The 20440-nt window shown below is 38.7% G+C and overlaps 1 protein-coding gene across 2 annotated transcripts in view; it reads left to right on the forward strand.

The window, feature by feature from the left end:
- The window catches only part of CDHR2 (cadherin related family member 2), a 41815-nt gene that overhangs the window by 11062 nt on the left and 10313 nt on the right, over positions 1 to 20440 (forward strand). For both annotated transcript variants that reach the window (XR_004595576.2, XM_034442828.2), the window contains exons 5-18: positions 1592 to 1645; positions 2271 to 2360; positions 5721 to 5810; positions 7256 to 7381; positions 9421 to 9564; positions 11694 to 11769; positions 12905 to 13011; positions 13183 to 13413; positions 14858 to 15013; positions 15816 to 15983; positions 16552 to 16613; positions 16728 to 16971; positions 19060 to 19299; positions 19505 to 19574. Coding sequence is in view for 1 of the 2 variants with exons in the window: in XM_034442828.2 (XP_034298719.2) it covers positions 1592 to 1645; positions 2271 to 2360; positions 5721 to 5810; positions 7256 to 7381; positions 9421 to 9564; positions 11694 to 11769; positions 12905 to 13011; positions 13183 to 13413; positions 14858 to 15013; positions 15816 to 15983; positions 16552 to 16613; positions 16728 to 16971; positions 19060 to 19299; positions 19505 to 19574 (1858 nt within the window). In the remaining variant the exon portion in view is untranslated. The remainder of the gene's footprint in view (positions 1 to 1591; positions 1646 to 2270; positions 2361 to 5720; positions 5811 to 7255; positions 7382 to 9420; positions 9565 to 11693; positions 11770 to 12904; positions 13012 to 13182; positions 13414 to 14857; positions 15014 to 15815; positions 15984 to 16551; positions 16614 to 16727; positions 16972 to 19059; positions 19300 to 19504; positions 19575 to 20440) is intronic.

Genomic DNA, 20440 nt, shown 5'->3' on the forward strand with positions numbered 1-20440 from the left:
TCTTGACCTCTCAGTAGCTTCTGTTCATTGACCACATCCATTAGGGGTGAGGGCACAGCTTTGTGCTGGTCCATCTCCTTCCTCTGAGGCTGGTCCCTATCAGTGTTGATAGGAAGTGAGTGGTCTCTTTTTCGTGGGTTGTCACAGGGCTCAGGGCTCTTTCAACATCTACATGGAGTCACTAAGTAGAATCATCTGCCATTATGGAATGATGTATCATCAGTATGCTACCCAGTTATACATCTTCCAGTTCGGACCGGATCGCCTGATCCAGTAGCAATGGCGGGTGGTTCAGAGAACCGGTAACAAAAATCCCTGCGTCCCCCCCCACCATGCCCAGCTGAGCCGCAGGATCATCAGAGGCTTTTTTTTTTTACTTTTAAAAGCATTTTTTCTACAACCTCTTCCGACGAAAAAATGCTTTTAAAAGTTAAAAAAAAAAGCCTCTGATGATCCTGCGGCTCAGCTGGGATCGTCAGAGGCTTTTCAAAGCATTTTTTTCTGCAACCTCTTGGCCGAAGAGGTGGTAAAAAAAATGCTTTGAAAAGTCTCGGACGATCCCAGCTGAGTTGCCTGATCAGCAGAGAGGCATTTTTTAAAAAGCCTCTCTGACGATCCCAGCTGAGTTGCCTGATCAGCAGAGGCTTTTCAAAGCATTAGAAAAAATGCTTTGAAGACTTAAAAAAAAAATTGGCCACGCCCACCCAGTCACATTAACCCCACCACCACCAAGCCACGCCCACAGAACCTGTAGTAACAAATTTTACATTTCACCCCTGGATGGCAGGCCTGGCTAGGAGGATCTTTGCTCAACTTTGTGTTGTGCACCAGTTACATCCTTTCCTGCACAGGGAGGCTCTCCGCTCAATTATTCATTCCCTGGTCATCTCTCATCTGGATCATTGCAATGCGCTCTGCATGGGGTACCATGGAAAAGTATCCAGAAGCTTCTGCTGATGAAGAATGTGGCTATGCCAGCAATTTTGGGTGCCCCAAGGATGGACATGTAACAGCTTTTATTAATACGGGTAGTGCTTGACTTACAACCACAATTGAGCCCAACATTGCTGTTGCTAAATGAGACAGTTGTTAAGTGAATTTTGCCCCATTTTACAACCTTTCTTGCCACAGTTTTTAAGTGAATGACTGCAGTTGTTAAGTTAGTAACATGGTTATTAAATAAATCTTCCCCATTTACTTTGCTTGTCACTTAGACACTGCAGTTGTGATAAATACGAGTCAGTTGCCAAAAGTTTGGATTTTGATCACGTGATCATGGGGGTGCTGCAATGGTTGTGTGTGCAAAACGGTCATAAGCCATTTTTTTCCAGTGCTGTTGTAACTTTGAACAGTCATTAAATGAACTGTTGTAAGTCGAGGACTACCTGTGTGTTGTATCTTTGATATAATTTCTATGGTTTTCTATGTTTACTTATTTATTAATTTTATATGCTGCCCATCTCACTCTAAAAAGCAGTGAGATGGACAGTAAATAAATACGACTTATTTATCAACCAGATTGAAACCAAAGTATGATCATCATGCTGGCATATCATTATTAAAGTACTTCTGCTTTGCACTTTATTTTCAGCAAACAAAAGTTATCCTGCTCAATGTGGAAGTGACAGACAAGATAACTTTACCAGTAAGTAAAGTGGGAAAGTGGGGCATAGAATCCCTGTGGAAGCGGCCTATGATGGGGAATAGGGTGACGAGGTGTATTTGCTACCCCGTGGTCAGTTAGGAGCTAGAGCAGGGGCCTCTAAGCTTTGCTGGCTAGGGAATTCTGGGAGTTGAAGTCCGCCAGGCTTAAAGTTGCCAAGGTTGGAGACCCCTGAACTAAAGCACTGTTTGAACAAGCTACACTTTGACTAAAGCCACTGAGGTAAATTAAAATTAGTTATAACATTGAGAAAAGCCTCCACACAACTTTGCCTAGATAGCCAGATGCAAAACCAAATGTAACAGCTGTGCTGAAAACATTTCTGTGGTTGCTGTTTTTCTTATCCATTAACTTGCTGAGCTGCAACTGCTATTGTTGATTACGATGACAGTGATGATTACATTTTTATATGCTGACTACTGGAGTTTTGCCTTTTATTCTGTTGACTAGTAGAGTTTCAAGTCTTATACTTTTGGGTTCAGGGCCTGATCTGCCTTGTATATGTGTTATCATATCTCTACAGCCCTTTTCTACTCATGAATGCTAAAGCCCTTCCATTTAGTCTCTTATATCATTAGTTTTTAACTTTCTTCTTTTTTATCAACAGACCTCTAAAAAAATCACTATCATTATAAATGACCGGAATGACAATAAACCAATATTCCAGAATGAACCTTATCTGATAGATGTCCTTGAGGTATTTAATATCCATCTTATTTTCTGCTCAAGTTTATTCTAGAAAAGTTATTTATGTGTGACTGTGAGTCCCATACATATAATCGAGTTACAGTGGTAATTTGGACCAGAATATCCAACGTTAAGCGATTCACTCATAAAACATGACATTACATGATCACATTGCTTAGTGGCTGCTATTCTGACAATCTCTGTGGCCATTGTTAACTGAATCCCACTGATCGTTAGGTGAGGACCCACACTGATCCAAGCCGTTCCCAGCTTGGGCCCTCCCATCCTGATCCTTGGAAAAGTAAGGCCCTCCCTCCTCTACCTCCTCTTCAAGTCCCCCCACCCACCTATCTCTCCCCCACCCCATCTCTCCCCTGCTGGCTTTGCACTTGGTGTGGCCTGCTGCCTTATCCAAATCACATGGGGATTTCCTATGACGTTTTGAAGCCTTCCAAAGCAGAGGTGGGATTCTACCAATTCTACCCGGTTCAGGAGAACCGGCAGAGGCAGTGACAGGAGGCTCCGCCCACTCACCCGGACGTCATCACGGACGCTCTGCGCATGCACAGAGGTGGCATGTACACTCCTAGTTCCGAACCGGTAGTGAACGTAAGTGAATACCACTACTGTTCCAAAGCCATGCAAGAATTAGAAATGAAGATGGGGAAATGAAGGAGTGGGATTAAGCATTCCCGGGGTTGCCAAATGTCAGAATTTTAATTACATCACCATGGGTGTGCTGCAACAGTTGTAACTTTGGGGACCAGACATAATTACCATTCATTCAGCATCACTATAACTTCTAAATCATCTCCTAACAAATTATCGTTAACTCTGAATTATAAACACGTGTTGGAAGAAATGTCCATCTGGGGACAAGTGGGGAGAAAGATACTGGAAAAATGGAAGCTGTTTGGAAAGATGGTTTAATGGTGGACAGGACCATATGGTTTGAGGTTCTGGGCAATCGAGCACATGGGTGAGAGAGAGAGAGATTGATTTATACCCTCTCTTGGGCCCCGCCTTGTAGCTTCCTGTTCCTGTGTAAGAAATGTATTCTGATTGATTGTCAGACTCCCATGGGGCCATGCGGGGGTAACTTTGTAGGTTGTCTTGAGTCCCAGGCTTGGTTGAATCTTGCTGGGTGATGTAACGAAGGGGTTTTGGGCAATTCCTATTATGGCTTAATGGCTTTGCCCTTGTTTGGATTTTGAGTAAATGCTAATCCTATCACCCTGGAGCTGAAGGTCTTTTGTAGATAAGATGGCCCAGTCTTTTGTCTTGTAGATAGGTTGGCACCAGTCTTTCTGGGGCTATTAGCAAAGGTGGGGACTGATTTCCAAAAGCATGTTTCTCCTTTTCTCATTCAGGGAGGTATAATATTCCGCCTTTTTAATATTTCCTAGAATATTTCATTCTTCTAGGAGAAGGGTGGGTGCTAACTTCCTACACACGTTAAATATTTTTTTAAAAAGTAGACCTGTACAATGATTGGCAAAGGTTAATCATGGAAACAATGGAGATCAAGGGTGTGTATGTTTTGAAAATGAATTCAGAGAAATGCTACAAAGTTCACCACAAGCATGCATGCAGGACTTCCCTGCCATTCATTGAAGCAGCTTCTCTTGTATTCAATTTCTGTGGGAATTTAAAAAAAATGGGATTAACCTGTCACAACTGCAAGGACATTATATCATTTGGATACCTATATTTGAGAAAGAACTTCTGTATCTAACTCTGTCCATTTCAGCCACACAATTTCATTCTTACTGGACTCCTTTCTAACATAGTACTGTATATGCTAAACACTATGGCTACTGTTACAAGCAAGGAATGAATGAAACTACTTCGGAATGGGAATAAGAAAAACGAGAAAGAACTGCTGTTTTAAATAGAGATTTTAAGAACTTGTTGGATGAAACAAGTAATAATTTAAAATCAGCAGGAGATTTAGATGGTATTTACAGTAGATTACTTACTTAATGATGAAGCCTAAATTGGCAATATGTTAAATCTGTGTCATGCAGCATGATCTGTATATTTAAAACGGTTTAGACAGAAAGCTTCATTGCCGTATCAATGGCAACTCTCCCTCCCCCAGCCTAATTGCTATCAAAATAATGGATTTTTGATATGATTGCAGACAATTAAGAAAGGTTTAATTCTCTTTTCCCTATATATTGCAATCCCAATTGGCACAAAATAATTTATTGTTTAATTAAATAGTAATTAATAAAGCTATACTTTATTTTGTGCACTGTAATTTAAACATAGTGAATAATTAGGCCGTTTTCCTCAGACATTTTGATCTTGCATCATTCCTTACATGTTACCTCAAGTTTATTTCAACATGTAGAATGGGAGCCTTTGCATGTTGGACTAACTAAATCTGAACACTTTTTAACAGTAATGAAATCAAGGGATAGAGAAAGCTGCTTGTTTTCTCCAGCATCAGGGCTGGATTGAGACACAGAATGAGCTGTTAGGCCTCATGTAGTGCTTCTTATGTCCCAGAGAAATAGCTCCACATTACCCAAGCTTCTGCCCTTCAGAGATAGTGGGCTGTAACTCCTCAATTGCCCTCTTAGCTGAGTTTTCGGTAGCTTGCAGTGCTTCATATCTTCAGGACATCATGACTGGCATACATGGAAAAGGCTTAGGAAAAATGCTATAACTTCTAGTTTTGCCATTGTTTTTTTTTTTCAAACAACCCAGGGATTTACCTTATTAGATAATTTTTAATATGACAATGCTCATCTCCAAGATAGTCCACAGGAAGTACTTTGGATTTTACAACACCTCCTTCCTATTGATTAAAGCAGCCCAATTGCTTTAAAGAGCCTTGGTAGTACAGTGGTCTAAAGCACCCTGTTATTAAGAACAGCTGCCTGCAATTACTGCAGGTTCGAATCTCACCAAGGCTCAAGGTTGACTCAGCCTTCCATCCTTTCTAAGGTAGGTAAATTGAGGACCCAGTTGTGGGGGCAATAAGCTGACTTTGTATAAAAATATACAAAAGAATGAAGGCTATTGCTTACCGCATTGTAAGCCATCCTGAGTCTCCGGAGAAGGGCGGCATATAAATCAAAATTAAAAAAATAAAAAAGAACTCAGTAATGGTGCCACTGTTTAAGGAATGCAGTAGTTAATGCATCTCTTCAAGCAGTGGTACCTTTTTTTGAGGTTCACTTTGCTTAAAGCAGAAAAGTGTTGCCCTTATGTGAGGTCCAAGGCAATTATTCAGAATCATTTTCAAAGCATGTGTGGTTCTGTTAAATGATTTGTATTTTAGCTTTGGATATTATATGTAGCTTCTGTTGCTCTTCCTTCAACTCACTCCAAGTCTGCAAACCGATTAACTTTGTTCCAGAACACAACAATTGGTACCCCAATCTATGATGTGAGAGCTGTGGATATTGATAGTGAAAATGCTGGACAGGTATCCTATAAAATCATAGAGGTGAGTGGGACCCCACAGTCACACTGAGGGGAGGATGCTATACCCCATATATATAGTGAATCCTGGCAGATGCCGTGTGAGGTACGAATCCTATTCGAGGTTGCCCATTGCTGGCATGGTAATTTAAAAAGTGCTGGCATAGCACTTTTAGGTAGGGTCATTTATATACTTACCTGTGTCTGGGCGATCAGCAACCCATTTTCATTGAGAAAAACTGTCAAACTGTAGATCACATTGTAGCCAGTTTATAAGTGAGGGCGTTACTTGTCCAATATTGATTATTTTTTTCACATAAACAAAGCTGCATTTCAATGGTTAGATTATCTAGATATTGGTATATGAATATAGATTTTTTAATATTTATATTTTACTGTGTTTTTTAATCCAGATGAAATGTTAATATATATTGCAAGTCCATATATGATATATATGGTAGGTAGGTAGATACTAGATAGATAGATAGTTAGTTAGATAGATAGATAGATAGATAGATAGATAGATAGATAGATAGATATAGATGAATGTCCAAATGCTGGCATGTTGAATATTCTAAGTAATGTCTGTCCAATGGCACTTGTGCAGAAATTGATTCTTAGGATTGTGAATTTCCCCATTTAATGCATTAATTTAATACATAAAGCCAGTTGTAAGGTATCTTTCTGAAAGTAAAAAGTTGCAGAAAAAGTGCACATTTCTCTTTGAGAAATATTTCTCAGAAGAATGTACGTTTCTGAGAGTTCCAAGCAAAAAGTGTACTGTAGTCACAATTGCAGAAGATATTTATATCAAGGCCATTTAAAGACATCAGGTTAATTTACATTTTACGTAATCATATTGGAGAATTTTGGTTCAAATCTATCTCTGAATTTGCATTAATAAAAATGGAATTCAAAAGAAATTACATACAGTACAAGAATTTCAAAAGTTAGTTAGAAATGAAAATGTATGATGATATTTAAAGACTTACTTTTTAAAATCGTAAATAGAATCTTGATGAGACATATTGCTAGTTCTCGTCTTTCAACCACAATTGGGATCAGAATTTCTGTTGCTAAGTGAGGCAGTTGTTAAGTGAGTCCTACATACTTTTACACCCTTTTTGTCATGGTTGTTAAGCAAATCACTGCAAGTGCTAAGTGAATCACACAGTCGATACTTGAAACCAGCTTTCCCTGTTGACTTTGCTTGTTGGTAGACACCTGAGTAGGTTGAAATGGTAATCACATGACATCATCAATGCTGCAACCATTGTTACTAGATGTTGTACACATTGCTACATAAACTGAGAATTCATATGACCACTGGTGAAGGTTATTTTAACCTAACTAATTTATAATATCTTCAGGACTTGCCACAAAGTCATCCTTGAGGAATGTGCATTTTATTCAAGGCAAAGTTTTGTGTTTTGTTACTGTTCACGTTTCTACCATGTGACTCCTTTACAGGTCATTCCAAACAATGCAGAGAATCGTCAGCTTTTTTACATTCTGCAAAATGGCACTGTGGTGTTGAACGGCTCACTCAGTTACAACAATAAGAGCACTTTCTATCGAATCAAGATCTTTGCTACGGTGAGGCTCAGGAAGATTCAGAGGCAGGGAAGGGATGGTAATCTCATTTCTGTGGAGAAGAAAGACTAGGTGCTTAATTGCCACGAATAAGACACTGTGCCTAGTAGCTTTCAAATGGGTTCTTTGACAAGGATTTGTATTGGTGTCTCAACAGTTAGCCCATGGGTGTGCTAAGACTGCAAATCCCAGAATTCACATGTAGCATGGGGTTGTAGTCCCAACATTGTCAGTGAAAACTGGATAGGGGACTCCAGCATAAGTATTTCTCTCTCCCTTGTAAGTCTTGAGCAGGTTTATGGGGATATGACTAACAGTAGGGCAAGAACTATAAATAAATAAACTAGATGGGATTATGCAGTATGTTTTGTTAAGCATTGTGTCGGTAATTCAGGTCCTAGATTAACCAAATCAGATTAGGAAGCAGTGGAAAGGACCTGTTGTAACTGAGGCTGTCCTTCCTCCTCCTCCTTTGGATCTGCACTATGGCCCACTCACCAGTAACCAAGCAGATGCCCAGAGTGCAGAATCCTGAGGAGCTTTTCACCAACCTGGAGCACATCAGGAAGGGCTCCTTCCTCCTTCAAAGCATCAATAACTGAATGCAGCAGTTCAGGAGTTGTTGTTAAAATCATCAATCTTGAGGAAGCCAAGGATGACATTGATCACATCAGCAGGAAATAATGGTTCTCAGCCATTGTGATAGTCCTTATGTCACAAAATATTGTGGCACCTGTTTGAAAAGCATAAAGTTGTGGATAATAATGGAATATTTAGGTTGGCTCTGAATTTGCTCTGGGCTGGCCATTTGATGAAGTCCAGATTTGTAGGATGCTAAAGGAGATCTTGAAAAGTCTCCAGTAACTTCAGAAAAGGTTTAGGAATGAGATGTACATTGTAAATAACTATCTCTTTATCTGTACCTGCTTCAGTTTAAATGTTATTGCCATTTTTGGGTTTTTTTTAAATCTATTAAAACTACTCAAACTATTTCTTCTTTTGGTCTCCCCCGCTCCTCCAAGCATCTTTCAGAGAGATAGATTCCCAATTATTCTTAGCTTACTTTGACTGGGGTGATTAAAAATCCACACCATATATTTTTAGATATTGGATTGTGGAAGATAGTTTTCTAGATTGTTTAGATATTGATAAACCTCTATAACAATTATATTGGAAAACTTTCTTTATCTGACAGATGCTGCATTTTAATTCAACTACATTTTAAGAGAAGTAATATCCTATACAGGATAAAGGTTTTAGAGAAACCATGTTTTATTATAACATTATAGCCAAATGTCCAAATATATATATATATTAAATTGTTTGGAGAAAAAAAGGGGAAGGAACAGAGAAGACAAATACATAAACACTGTCACATAAGAACAATTAATTATCCTTTCTAATGAAGTTACCTACCTGAATAGCCTTGTTAAGTAGATTGGAGAAAGAATATCTTTCAATTCTTGATCTAGATCAGAGCTCTCAAATTTCCAGCCCACAGGCCAGATGCATCATGCACTGGCCACGCCCACACCTGGTTTAGCGAAGGGGAAAAATGTCCCAATACATCACAAGATGCTGCCGTGACGACGTGAGTTTGACACCCCTGATCTAGATGATTCCAAGATATGAATTGAGATGAACTCTTCCACATTTATATAAAGCTAGCAAAAGACAAACCTTTTATTTTTTTATACAACGGTGTAATAAAATCAGTTTCTAAAATCTGTGATTTAGATAGGCAATCAAAAAACTGTTAAAAATGCCTCCATCACCCTCAGTTCTAAGTTTACTATTCAGAACAATTAATCTATTTCAGTTAAATGCAACACTATGAAAGAACAGCTTTAGATCTGCGTATTTATTCAGAAAAAAAATCAGAAGAGGTGTTTTTCAAGGTTTTTTTTTTAATGGAAATGCAATCTCCTAGATACTCTGGGTGTGTTTTCAGTTACATCAAAATACAAGGATTCATCACAGTGCTACCATAGATAGGTAAAATGTCAATTCAGATGACTTATGGTTACTTCTGTGTATTCTAGGACAATGGAGGATTGTGGAATGGTTTTTTAATCTACCAGAACAATACGGCTTATATATCTGTGACAGTTATTGATGTTCCAGATCTGGATCCAGAGTTTTTGGGAGAGCCATATGTAGCCTCAGTGTCAGAGAACTGCCCTCTGGTAAGAACTTTCTCACCTGTATATGATAAAACCTGTATATTGCAAAACCTGGCTTTCAAATCTTAAAGCTTCAAAATTTCCTACTATATCCATTTGGGGGCTAAGCATAGTAAAATCATGGGATGGCACTGAATTTAAAATATAAACAGAGGCATAATATAATAAACAAAGCCTACATAATTTGAAGGTATTTCCTTCTAAAATTCCTCAGTAGGTAGCTCCGCAATTACCATTGAGAAGATTCTGTCTTAACTTCTAGAGGTGAGGAGATTTTTTTCCCCCCCTCCAAAATCAGAAATCATTGGCAGGTTGATTCAGAAAGTGGTCCTTCCATTTAGGGCTGGGGAGCAATTTGTTTCCCTGTGAACAGCAAAGCAGTTTCATGCATGAAATGTCTTTGAATATTAGTAGCTCGGATCATTAGTTATGTTGCTGGTTTGAGCTCCAAGCTTGGCAATTTGGTTGCAAAAGTTTTGTCCACATTCGAGGAGACATCTTCAATGCACTTTGGATTGTTGTGTATAGTTGCAAGCACCTTACGTCATGCATAGTTGCAAGCACCTTAAGAAGTTGCATAAAAGAGTCACATGAATGCCCCCATGTGCTATCAAATACCTTTTTACCTTATATCTAAAGCGCTACTACCTCATTTATTCTAGTCCTACATCATCCTAGTTTTCATTGGTGCATAGAAACTATTGGAGTGCCAGTGGCATTAATCCAAATCTTATATAACGTACAGCTCATTTTGCGGTTGCTGAAGTTTTTAACCACCTTTACAGATAACTCATCAAAGCATGAATTACTATAGCCAGAATTTTATTCTCCAAGATAAATTGCAGATATCATATCAGACAAAGATATACAAATACCCATCTTCTGCATATTCCGATCATCATCAGAGGAGCCAATCTATATTGATTTCTAATGACCAGATGGTAACAAGTTTTACTAAACTGCGAAGTTCAGTATTGTAGTATAGCAGAGGATTTTTTTAAAAAAGAAAACTGGATATTGTGACATCGTATCACTCTAAGACATTTAAAAAAAGACAGGAAATTAATAATTATAACAGGTGGTGAAATCCAGTTCTGCGTTTGTGAATCCTCATTTTGCCTCTGTGTCCTTTCCCTTGAGAAAAAAAATGTTACAAATTTCTTGTGTCTAATCATGCTTGGCCAAACAAAGCATTCATCTTCTACCAGTCTTCTAGTATTTTTTTTATAATCCAAAGTGAACACACTGAATATATACTTGATCTAATTCCCCTTCCTGCAAGCCAGCCTGTTGACATCTTTAAGTTTTGAATGTCATCAATATCTGCTTCCAATGTGAATCTAAATAAAAGCACATCGTATATGAATGATTTCATGCTGACAAAATGTTCTTAAAAAAACAGCCAGAGCAGATTTCTGAATGCTTTTCCATTGCTTCTTGTCATAGACATAGACATGGAATAACTTTATTGTCAGTTTGAATGTACACTAACTGGCATACATTAAAATAAAATTTTGTTGCATACAGCTCTCAAAGGGTCACTACCTCCAATATACACTACATAAACATGGCAAAATAAATAAAATACAAAATTATGCATATACCCACATATATTATATGGCACAGAGAAACAACACAGTCTAGTTCGGATGTATACATGTACATGGCGAGAGAAATGGATCTTGTGAATATACCAGACGGATGGCATAGGGAACAAAGCTGTTACAGAATCTGGAAGTCCTGCTAGAAATACTTTGAACCTCCTCCCAGAGGGGAGCAACAGAAACAGACCGTCAAGTGGGTGTGTGGGGTCTCTAACAATGCTTTGAGCTCTAAGCACATAGCGCTTATAAGCAATATCCTGAATAAATTGTCCCCTGGAGATCAAGACAGAATTGCATATTTAGACATCTGAAATTATTTTCCTGAACAGCAATGATTTATCTAGAAGGTGGATCACTTTATTTTCTTGGTGGAAGATTGTTTACCTTTTATTTATTATTTTTTTTTATAAAGCTAAAATTGTGCACAGCTGCAAGGGTTGATGAACACATTGACAAATCGGGTTCTTTCTTTACATACTGTGGAGATACAAAATATGTCGTATCTTATTCGGGCTTTCTTCTTTCTAGGGTACTCCTATAATGACAGTATTGGCCATTGACAAGGACAAAGATGTGAATGATATAATCCTTTACAGTCTCATCAGTGAGTAAAGAGTCTGGGGAAGAGGGATATCAGGTGTGCAGACAGGATCAAATTTATGATTCCTGTTGTCTCCAACCGTGAAATTAATTATGCATACACCTCTAATTTTTAATTACCATATTGATACTTTATCTCTACAAAATGCATAGCAGCACCTTTATATTTAGGAAATCATAGCTGATGTTCAGTCCTTTCCTGACACATTATTTTATTCATCAAAGCAGAAAGCCTGGCTCCTATCACATTCTTCCCAAGTCGTCTTCTTGGCTTCCTTTGCATTGGAATTTTTCCTACAGTAGATATGTAATGTTTTCTATATATTTTGAACTTAAATTCCCACAATTTCTGTAGCGTAGGCCACTCCATTGCTTATCCATGCAATGGACAGTTCCAGAAATGGTTTCATCACTTAATCTTGACTATGTTGGATGACTGCAATCTTAAACTTTTTCTTGCCTCTCCATCCCAAGAGTTGGAGGAAGCGGGTGTCAGAGGACCTTCTTTAGGTTCTATAACACACCAAGTGATTAGAAAATTGTTCTTATACAAAAGATGCTTTTTTTCAGGAGGCAACTGGACTTTCTTGTTTTTTCTTTGAAGACGTTTTGCTTCTCATCCAAGAAGCTTCTTCAGCTCTGACAGGATGGTGGGGAATGGAAGGATTTATATTCCTTGCAGACAGCTGGTCATTTGCATTGTTTTAGAGGGTCGTTGAAGCACTTGGAGGTTTATCTGTGTTCTCAGGGTCACCTGAGTAGTGCTCCTGGTTCCTGTAGTCTGCAATTATTATTATTTTTTTGCAAATTACCAGCTGTCTGCAAGGAATATAAACCCTTATATTCTATCCTGTCAGAGCTGAAAAACTATAAACTATCCTGTCAGAGCTGAAAAAGCTTCTTTGATAAGAAGCAAAACATCTTCAAAGAAAAAACAAGAAAGTCCAGTTGCCTTCTGAAAAAGCACCTTTGGGACAACCATCACCTGGATGACTGAGACTCTCTACTGACTCTTATACAAAAGCACACCCCTTTCCTGAGGTCCAAATTAAAAGCCAAACACAATGACCATCCTTAGTGAAGGATTAACTTTTCCAACACTGCTGATAAGATGCTTTTCTGATTATCTCCCTCTCTAGATGCCAGCAACCTGTTTACAGTGAACCAGACCACAGGAGTCATCACTGTGAGTAGTGACCTGGACCGGGAAGGCGTGCCAGGTGAAGAGGTGCAATTTCAGATTGTTGTGAGTAGCAAAGCAGCCCTGGGAAATGGTTGGTCTATGTCCTCCTCTACCCCTGCTTTTTGTCAAAGGCCTATTAGTATACAAAAATCTTTTAGTATGCAACAGCATCAAATTACTAAACTGAGTAGATAGACCTCCAAACTAAGTGATCTCTCTTGCTTCAATGGACAGGCTCAAGAAAAAAACTTGAACATTTACCATCAAGTGGTACAAGTGACTTCCCAGGTGACCATCCATATCACTGATATCAACGATCACAAACCTCAGTTTTATTTATGCACGGGTCCTCCCTGCAACTTCACAGGCCCTACAGAGGTCAATGTTTCAGGTCAGATCGAGGAACATGCTTCTGCCAGAACATCTGTGGCCAACCTCAGCATTGTAGCCTATGATCCTGACAAGGTGAGCGTTTGGGGATTGTTACATATGTAAATAGCAAGTGAAGCCAGGGATGTAGGCTTCATTCAGGTCCGGGTTTAGCTGGACATTTGCATGCCCACCACTGATTGGTGGATTCAAACGGGGCCCGCCACTGATTGGTGGATTCAAATGGAGAGAAATGTAAAGCGTTGTCAGTGGCTGTATCGGTGGGACTGCTCCCTTTAAAAGGGAGTGCTGCCAGCTAAGCCTTTGTAGAAGTCACTCACTTAAATAAAGAGCTGAAGTTACTGTCTGTCCTCCTGCCTCTTCATTGCCTCCCACAGGGAGGCACAACAAATCTAACAGGGATTTGTTAGTTTTTTATCTTGCCTTTGCTTCAAATGCTCTAGGTGGAATTACAGGGTGGACTCCTATAGTGTAGTTTATCCTCACAACACCAGCCCTGCAAAGTAGATTGGGCCAACAGCGATCCACTGTCCCCTAGTCAGTGATTTTCCATGGCAGAGTGTGGAAACACCCTGGGTCTTTCCAATCCTAACCTAACCCCTTAAACTGCTACATAACAGTGGCTGGATTAGACATCTTCATGTAGTTCGTGCAAAGCTAGAGCAAAAAAAAAAAAAAATCAATTCAGAACAAGGCTGGATGTGATTGACCATCTGGCAAAACTAGCCTGCTGTTTTATTCACTGAAGACTAGGAGTTTGAATTTGGACTAAAGGTAGATTTTAATTCTTTTGACCAACTACCACAGGGGGGTCAAACCCGATTTCATCAGGGTTGTGTTTGATCTCAGGGGGCCGGGGTGGGCATGACCAGGGTGGGTGTGGCCAGCTCGTTGTCACTCATATCAGGGGTGCCTGTGGTGGCCTGAGTGCTCTGCCAGAAAAAAACGGGCTCCCGAGCTCTGTTCTCTGCTGCAATGGTCTCCTGCAACCCTCTGCCATCAAAAACAGAGCTTTCAAGGACTGCATGTGGCCCTCCCAAGCTCCATTTTCTTTCTTTTCTTTTCAAGTTTATTTTTATTCGACATTTACATCTGTAAAATCTTAGTTACACTTTTACAGCTTTCCAATACCGGCATCTTTGGTAATATCCACTTTATCTTTTGGCCAATTATATACAATTATATACATATGCATTTTGTTTGTTACATACTTATTCATACAATTCATATAATCACTACATTATATACATACCTACTGCACATTGAATAATGCATTCTTACTATAATTTCTTCTCTTAAAAAGTCACTATACATTGATTTTAGACAATTGAAATTTTGCGGCTCCGGGAAAATTCAGGAGTGAATCCAGGCAAACAGAAGAAAAGAAAACCAATACACAGCTACCTGCTATTTTCTATTGCCAAAAATCCCAGTCAGCTGTCACTCTCCTGGCTGATACTAATCAATTCTCCTGGTTGATAAAGTTCTTTCAGAATGTCCTGTCTTTTCTCTTGAACAGGGTGAAAATGGGACTTTCCAGCTGTTCCTGAGAGGTCCTGATGCACTGGCATTCTCAGTGTCACCCAGGCAGATTGTAAATGAAGGCACTGTTCAAGTGCTGGTGAGAAATTCAAGCCTTGTGGATTATGAAACCAGAACTACTATGAGTGTGGAGGTGAGAAAAAGAGAAAGGTGGGAAAGATCCTTTAATCGAAATGTAATCAAAACCAACGTTTTAACATTCTTTCTTCTGAGCACTGAATTACTCCTTAGACAGCTTTACTGTAGGTGGTGTAAGTGGGGAATACTTGGTACATTTGCATCTATACTCTGCAGATCTCAGACTATGTGGAAACTGGTTCTACTATGAATCGTGCAACCAAATAATCCCCATCTAGCTGCTGCCAAGGATATGGCTATCCCTTCTTCACAAATGTCAATAATTTGTTTGTTTGCTTGTTTGTTTGCTGCCTATCTCGCTGTGGGGCTACTCTAGATAGCTTACAATAATAAATGTAGATCTGAACTTGGGGAATGAGAAGGAATGCTGAGCCATTAAGCGGAGACTTTAGTCCTGAGAAAGAAGAAAGCATAAGGAAGGAACTCAAAACAACTCTGCTTTGATTCTGTTTGGTTTAAGATTGAGCGGAGAGAAAGTGATTGGCTTCTTTAGATTCTTCTATTCTTTTTGGTTACAATTCTATCCGGTTACACAGCATCTCTGCTGTTTCTTGATCTTGCTTAGCTCAAAGGGGCTAAGAGGTGCTAAACAATGTGCATGAGTTCTGATGGCCCTGCCTGTTTCTTCCTGAGACGGTAAGATTCATCCTGAAGGAAATTCTCTTCTGATTATGAGCATTTATTTATTTATTTAGTATTCATTCATTCATTCAATTTGTATGTCACCCATCTGACTGATACAGTGACTCTTATACATGAGATGAGCTTAGTAATTTGCTGCTTTTGTATGCTAACAGATTGTAGCAAATGATACTAGAAGGACAGTTGATTGCTGCTCTTTTGCCACGGTGACCATCCATCTTCTTGACATCAATGATCACAGGCCTGAATTCAGACAGACTGACTACAAGCTCTTTGTATTGGAAGAGAGCCCACCTGGTTTTATTGTAGCTTCTAATATCACAGTAAGAAACCTCTACGTCTTTTTGGGCTCCTGCTGTTAAAGACAATGGAGATAGAAAGGCCTATTATCTCTATGACTTTATGGCTGTTTTACACCCATAGGATATTATGCTCCTTGTTTCTCCACAACCTGCATATTTCTTTAACCTTCCATTCAGCCATGTCCAATTCTCTGGAAAAGTCCCTGCAGTTTTCTTGGCAAGGTTTTTCAGAAGTGGTTTGCTGTTGCCTCCTTCCTGAGATGGAGAGAAAATGACTAGTCCAAGGTCACTAAGCTGTGATCTAACTAGAACTCACAGTCTCCTGGTTTCTAGACGGATGCCAACCCCTACACCAAAATGGCTCTCCATCCTGCACATAGATATATTTCAATTTTTCTTCTATCAATCTAGCAACAATTGATTTGGCCTTAAGACCTGCTATTAATCCAATCAGACCAAATACAGTATTTATTAGTAGAAAGAAAACCTATTTATATCCCAATTCTCTCCTTCCTGAGTTGCAGACTTCAAATCCTGATGAACCTATGATAGACAAATGGTTTCTTCTATTTATTTATTTTTTTTGCAGGCCACTGATCCAGATAGTGGAAAGTTTGGTGAGATCACCTACCAATTACTGCCTAAGAACATGTAAGTATATACAGCGCAATAATTAACAGAGAGGAACAGAAAAAGCTTGTGTCAACGTTTTCTTGCTAAGTGAGTGTGATCACACAATTACAGATATGCTTGTTTGTTTTGCAGCCAATCAGATTTCACTGTGAATTCAATGAACGGTACAATATTTGTAGCCAATGGCAGTAAAATAAATTGGGGGATGCGCAATGTCTATTATGCCACTTTGCAAGCAATGGATGGTGACGGGCTGATTGGTTCTACCCAATTGGAGATCACAGTGATTGACATCAACAACAATCGTCCAGTTGTGATAGGTTCCTACAACTTCATGGTCATTGACGGCAACACCATCGAGCCTTTCAGGATCGAGGTAAAGCTAAAATGCCAGCTTCCTTTGTCTACTGAAACATTTCCCAAACTAGACTAATAGGCATTTTCAAACAAAACAAAATGTAATAGTTTGCTTCCTAGAAGAAATAATAATTCAATTATAGATTATAAACTTGAAAGTTTACCTTTGAAACTGAGATTATTTCACCAAATTGTGACTGTCCTGTTTCTTTCCAGTCCTACTTCAAAATCATGGAGCATTGGAATGTGATATTCTGAGTGTTTGTGTTTTTTAAAGATGGCATTGTCAATCATTCTAGAATATAGGCAGGAACTTCAGAATGCCACAATTATAGGTCACTTAACCTTTGGGTTTAAAAGAAATAGGAGTTCTTTCTATGCAAATGAGAACCCATAACACTCAAACCATTTATATGCATAGGTTTAAAACTGGTATGGGATATCCATTTATTTAAGGTATAGATTGACTTGAAGAATCCTTTGGTGGATTTTGCTCCTGGTTTATATATAGTATCTTGCCTCGCCAGTTTGGTGGATTAGGTATTCCAGTTCTTTGATTAGTATTGTTTTCTGCTTGTTTCTTTGTCTCGTGTTGGTCCTTGTGCGTTGGTTGGAAAGGATGTGCTTTGTTCTTTTTGTTTCCGCCTTTGCTTTTTTATTGTCTGTTTTGAATGGTATGTAAAAATGGTTTATCTTTATGTATCTATTGATGGGTGATTTTTCTGAATGCAAGCTTCCAGGAATTCTTTAGTGATTTTGGATATGGGTTGGTCTAAGATGTTTACAGTTTCCAAGTTAAAACTGTGGTTAAATCTGTCATGTGTTGTGGAATTAAGGAGTTGTCATTGTGTCTTCTGCCTGCTAGTTAGTATTCATGGATGCACTCTGCTAGTCTTCTGCCTGCCCATCCTATATAGAGGCTGTTACAGTCTTTGCATTGTTCCTTGTAGATAACTCTTGATTTTTGTTCTTGGGCTTCTGGATGATTTGATTTAATTAATATGTTTGGGAGACCTTTAGCTGGTTTGTGTGCTACAAGATGCCGTATAGTTGTAATAGTCTATTGGTTGTAGCTGAGATGTCTTTGATGTACGATGGTATTGTCCTTTTCATAATCTGTGCTGGTTGTGTCATAGTGGATTGAAAGAACAGCCAGTTTTGGATAAAATCCCTGCATTACATTGACTTGGAACATATGTACTTTATTTTTTGTGGTTGTTGTTATTGCTAGTCCATGTATGATATACCATACAATCAATCAATCAATCAATCAATCAATCAATAAAGTGGTTGTTAAAGAACATCCTGGGTTGGGGGAGTCACACATCACGTTAAGACATGGCTTATTTAACCACAGCTTACTTTATAAACCATAATTAGCTTGGTTCTCACAATATATCAAGCCAAAAACAAATTCACAATATGGCTTAGTATGCTTTGTGTTAGGTTTTGGCCTCTTCCAGGCTTGGATCTCCAGTTTAGTAGTCTATGAGGTCTATGAAGTAGTAAGTTCTGGTAAAAGGAGTTAAGGTACCAGCTATTTCCATCTTGGTTCCTGAAATTATCATAGCAGGTATAAGTGATCTTGGTTGATCTAACAAAATATTAAGCAGAATCAGACCTGATTAGTAGTTAGATGGTCTCTTTCAGAGAGACCACAGGGTTACAGTTTAGACTGAGAACTCTAAGACCAATCATATCTTCACATCTATATAGACCTGCCATAGAAAAATGTAGGAACCTGCCATGTAAGCTAAATATGGGATATTCATATTCATCTAAGTATAAGTCAACTTTTCCCTAATCTGGTACTTTCTTGGCATGTTGAGTGCCTATTTTTGCTTCTTCATTGGCTGTTCTAAATGACCAAATGCATGTAAAGGTGATCCAGACTGAAAAAGCTACTTGGATAAGCAGCAAAACATATAATACTCAAAGAAAAGAGGTCCAGTTGCCATGACTCAACTTCCAGACAATTCTACTTGGGTGACTGAGAATCTTCATCAACATATTATCCAGTTGAAGATGTTTAATCTTATTCATAATATTGACTGGAACAAGGAAGAGTAAGAAGTAAAACTATTTTTTTCCCAAATTCTTTTCCCAGGCCAATGATCAGGATAAGCCAGAAACCAATAATAGCTATTTGCATTATGAAATTATGCCTAGCAATTTCAGCATCAACTTCACTATTAACCCAGATACTGGAGACGTGGTCAGCAAAGGGCCCTTGGACCGAGAAGCTATTCCTGTGGAGCTCAATGGGAAGATAGTGGTGACAATACTTGTAGAAGACTTGGGGATCCCTCAGTTGAACACCACGGTCAATGTCACCATCACTGTGGAGGTAATCCCACTGCTCTTTGCCAGGAGTTTGAGCTAAGGCAGTTGGAGAAAGAGGTGGTGGGAATGTAAAAGTATAGGTGGAGAAGGGGACATGTGTAAAATACTCCAGAAATGAAATTTGATTTTATTTTGCAGACAGGTAATTTTGGGTAATAGGGTTTCAATTTTATATGGCATCAACATAACATAAATACTTCTTGCCTTAGGACAAAAATGACAATGCACCCAGCTTCAGCAGTTCAAATTATGAATTCTCTGTTTCTGAAGACTTGCAAGGTATGATTCATTGAATCTCTTTGATCTGGACTGGAAGTGAAACTAGAAAATATTTTGTAGAGTATTCAAAGTGAGGAACTAAACAAATCACCTACAAAACTTTACTGGATCAAATGACAGCAGCCTAGTTGAGTGTTCTTTTCCCAAAATCACCACTATAACAAGACCAGAAGCTGGACATAGGACTTTCTTGCTCCTATTACAGGAGTAAGCAATATATAGCTCTAAGGATCAGCATTCATTGATTGCATTATCTTGATCGTTTTGGGGAGAGGAAAATCTCCCAGGCCTTTCTAAACCAATCTTAGCCTTTCTTGAAGAGGAAATTCTAGATAGAATCAGATGATATTCTTCCAAAGTTTACCCAAAGTTTTAATATATGGTATTCTGCACAGATCTTAAGGGATAAGAGGATTTACAATTGTCCCTAATTATGTATTTAACATAGGGCTGCAAAGTAGGCAGATGACATGCCATCACATATATGATTGGGTCTGCGAAGTAATCTTTAGCTTTTTTTTTTTTTTTTACTTTTCAGCTTTGATATGATGCATTGCAATTTTCATGTGTTGACAGACAAACGGCAGACAAGATTGTTGTCACTTTTCTCAATTATGACCAAAGAGGCTACGTGTGTTTTGTAAACCAAGTCAAGGGTTAAGCAAAACATAGGAGTTTGGCAACCTGTGCGAACCAAGTGATTTATGTGTTATAACATTATAACTGATACCTTCAAAGCCAATCTAATAAGAGGCAGTTTAAATCACCAAAATAGTGCACAAAAGGATTCTTGAGGACCAATAGTAGGAATGCTAAGTAATGCATGAAATTGGAGGTAGAGGATAGCATTTGCTTGATTGGGGCAT

Source organism: Pantherophis guttatus, chromosome 2 (genome assembly GCF_059756535.1).
Source record: "Pantherophis guttatus breed Tessera chromosome 2, ASM5975653v1, whole genome shotgun sequence".
Taxonomy (NCBI): Eukaryota; Metazoa; Chordata; class Lepidosauria; order Squamata; family Colubridae; genus Pantherophis; species Pantherophis guttatus.